Source organism: Clupea harengus, chromosome 24, assembly GCF_900700415.2.
Source record: "Clupea harengus chromosome 24, Ch_v2.0.2, whole genome shotgun sequence".
NCBI lineage: Eukaryota > Metazoa > Chordata > Actinopteri > Clupeiformes > Clupeidae > Clupea > Clupea harengus.
In genome coordinates, this window is record NC_045175.1 from 5222467 (window position 1) to 5222849 (window position 383).

The 383-nt window shown below is 58.2% G+C and overlaps 1 protein-coding gene across 1 annotated transcript in view; it reads left to right on the forward strand.

Annotated features, from left to right (window-relative positions):
* The first annotated feature begins 300 nt into the window (after window positions 1-300).
* Window positions 301-383, forward strand: part of LOC105891015 (microfibril-associated glycoprotein 4-like) — a 20380-nt gene continuing 20297 nt past the window's right edge. The window contains exon 1 of the mRNA XM_031561760.2: window positions 301-383. This exon is cut by the window's right edge and continues 136 nt beyond it. Coding sequence (XP_031417620.1) covers window positions 301-383 — 83 coding nt within the window.

Below are 383 nucleotides of genomic sequence, written 5' to 3' on the forward strand. Positions count from 1 at the left end.
GCCCCAGTTCTTTCGCCTTTCTTTAAGGGCCTCCTTCTTGTCACTGTTAAAGCGAGGAGTCGGTGTCAAAGGTCAGGCGTGTTTTAATCTGGGCCGATCCATTCATTTCCCCCGATTTGAATATTTGACAAACTCCGCGGCGGCAGTTAATCTCGGAGCACTCAGGAAGCCCTGGCAGCTTTTACGAGCAAACACCCGTAAATCATCTAATCGCGGAAGAATCGCAGCGGTGCTTGCGCCAGCGCCGCCCCTGCGGATGGCTTTGCCATCGAGGGAGGTGATGGAGGGCACGGGCGACCTATGACCCGGCGGCCGAGAGCGCGGCCCATCCAATCAGAGCGGGGCGAACAGTGGCAGAACGCAGTGGGCGGACGGATCGTTCC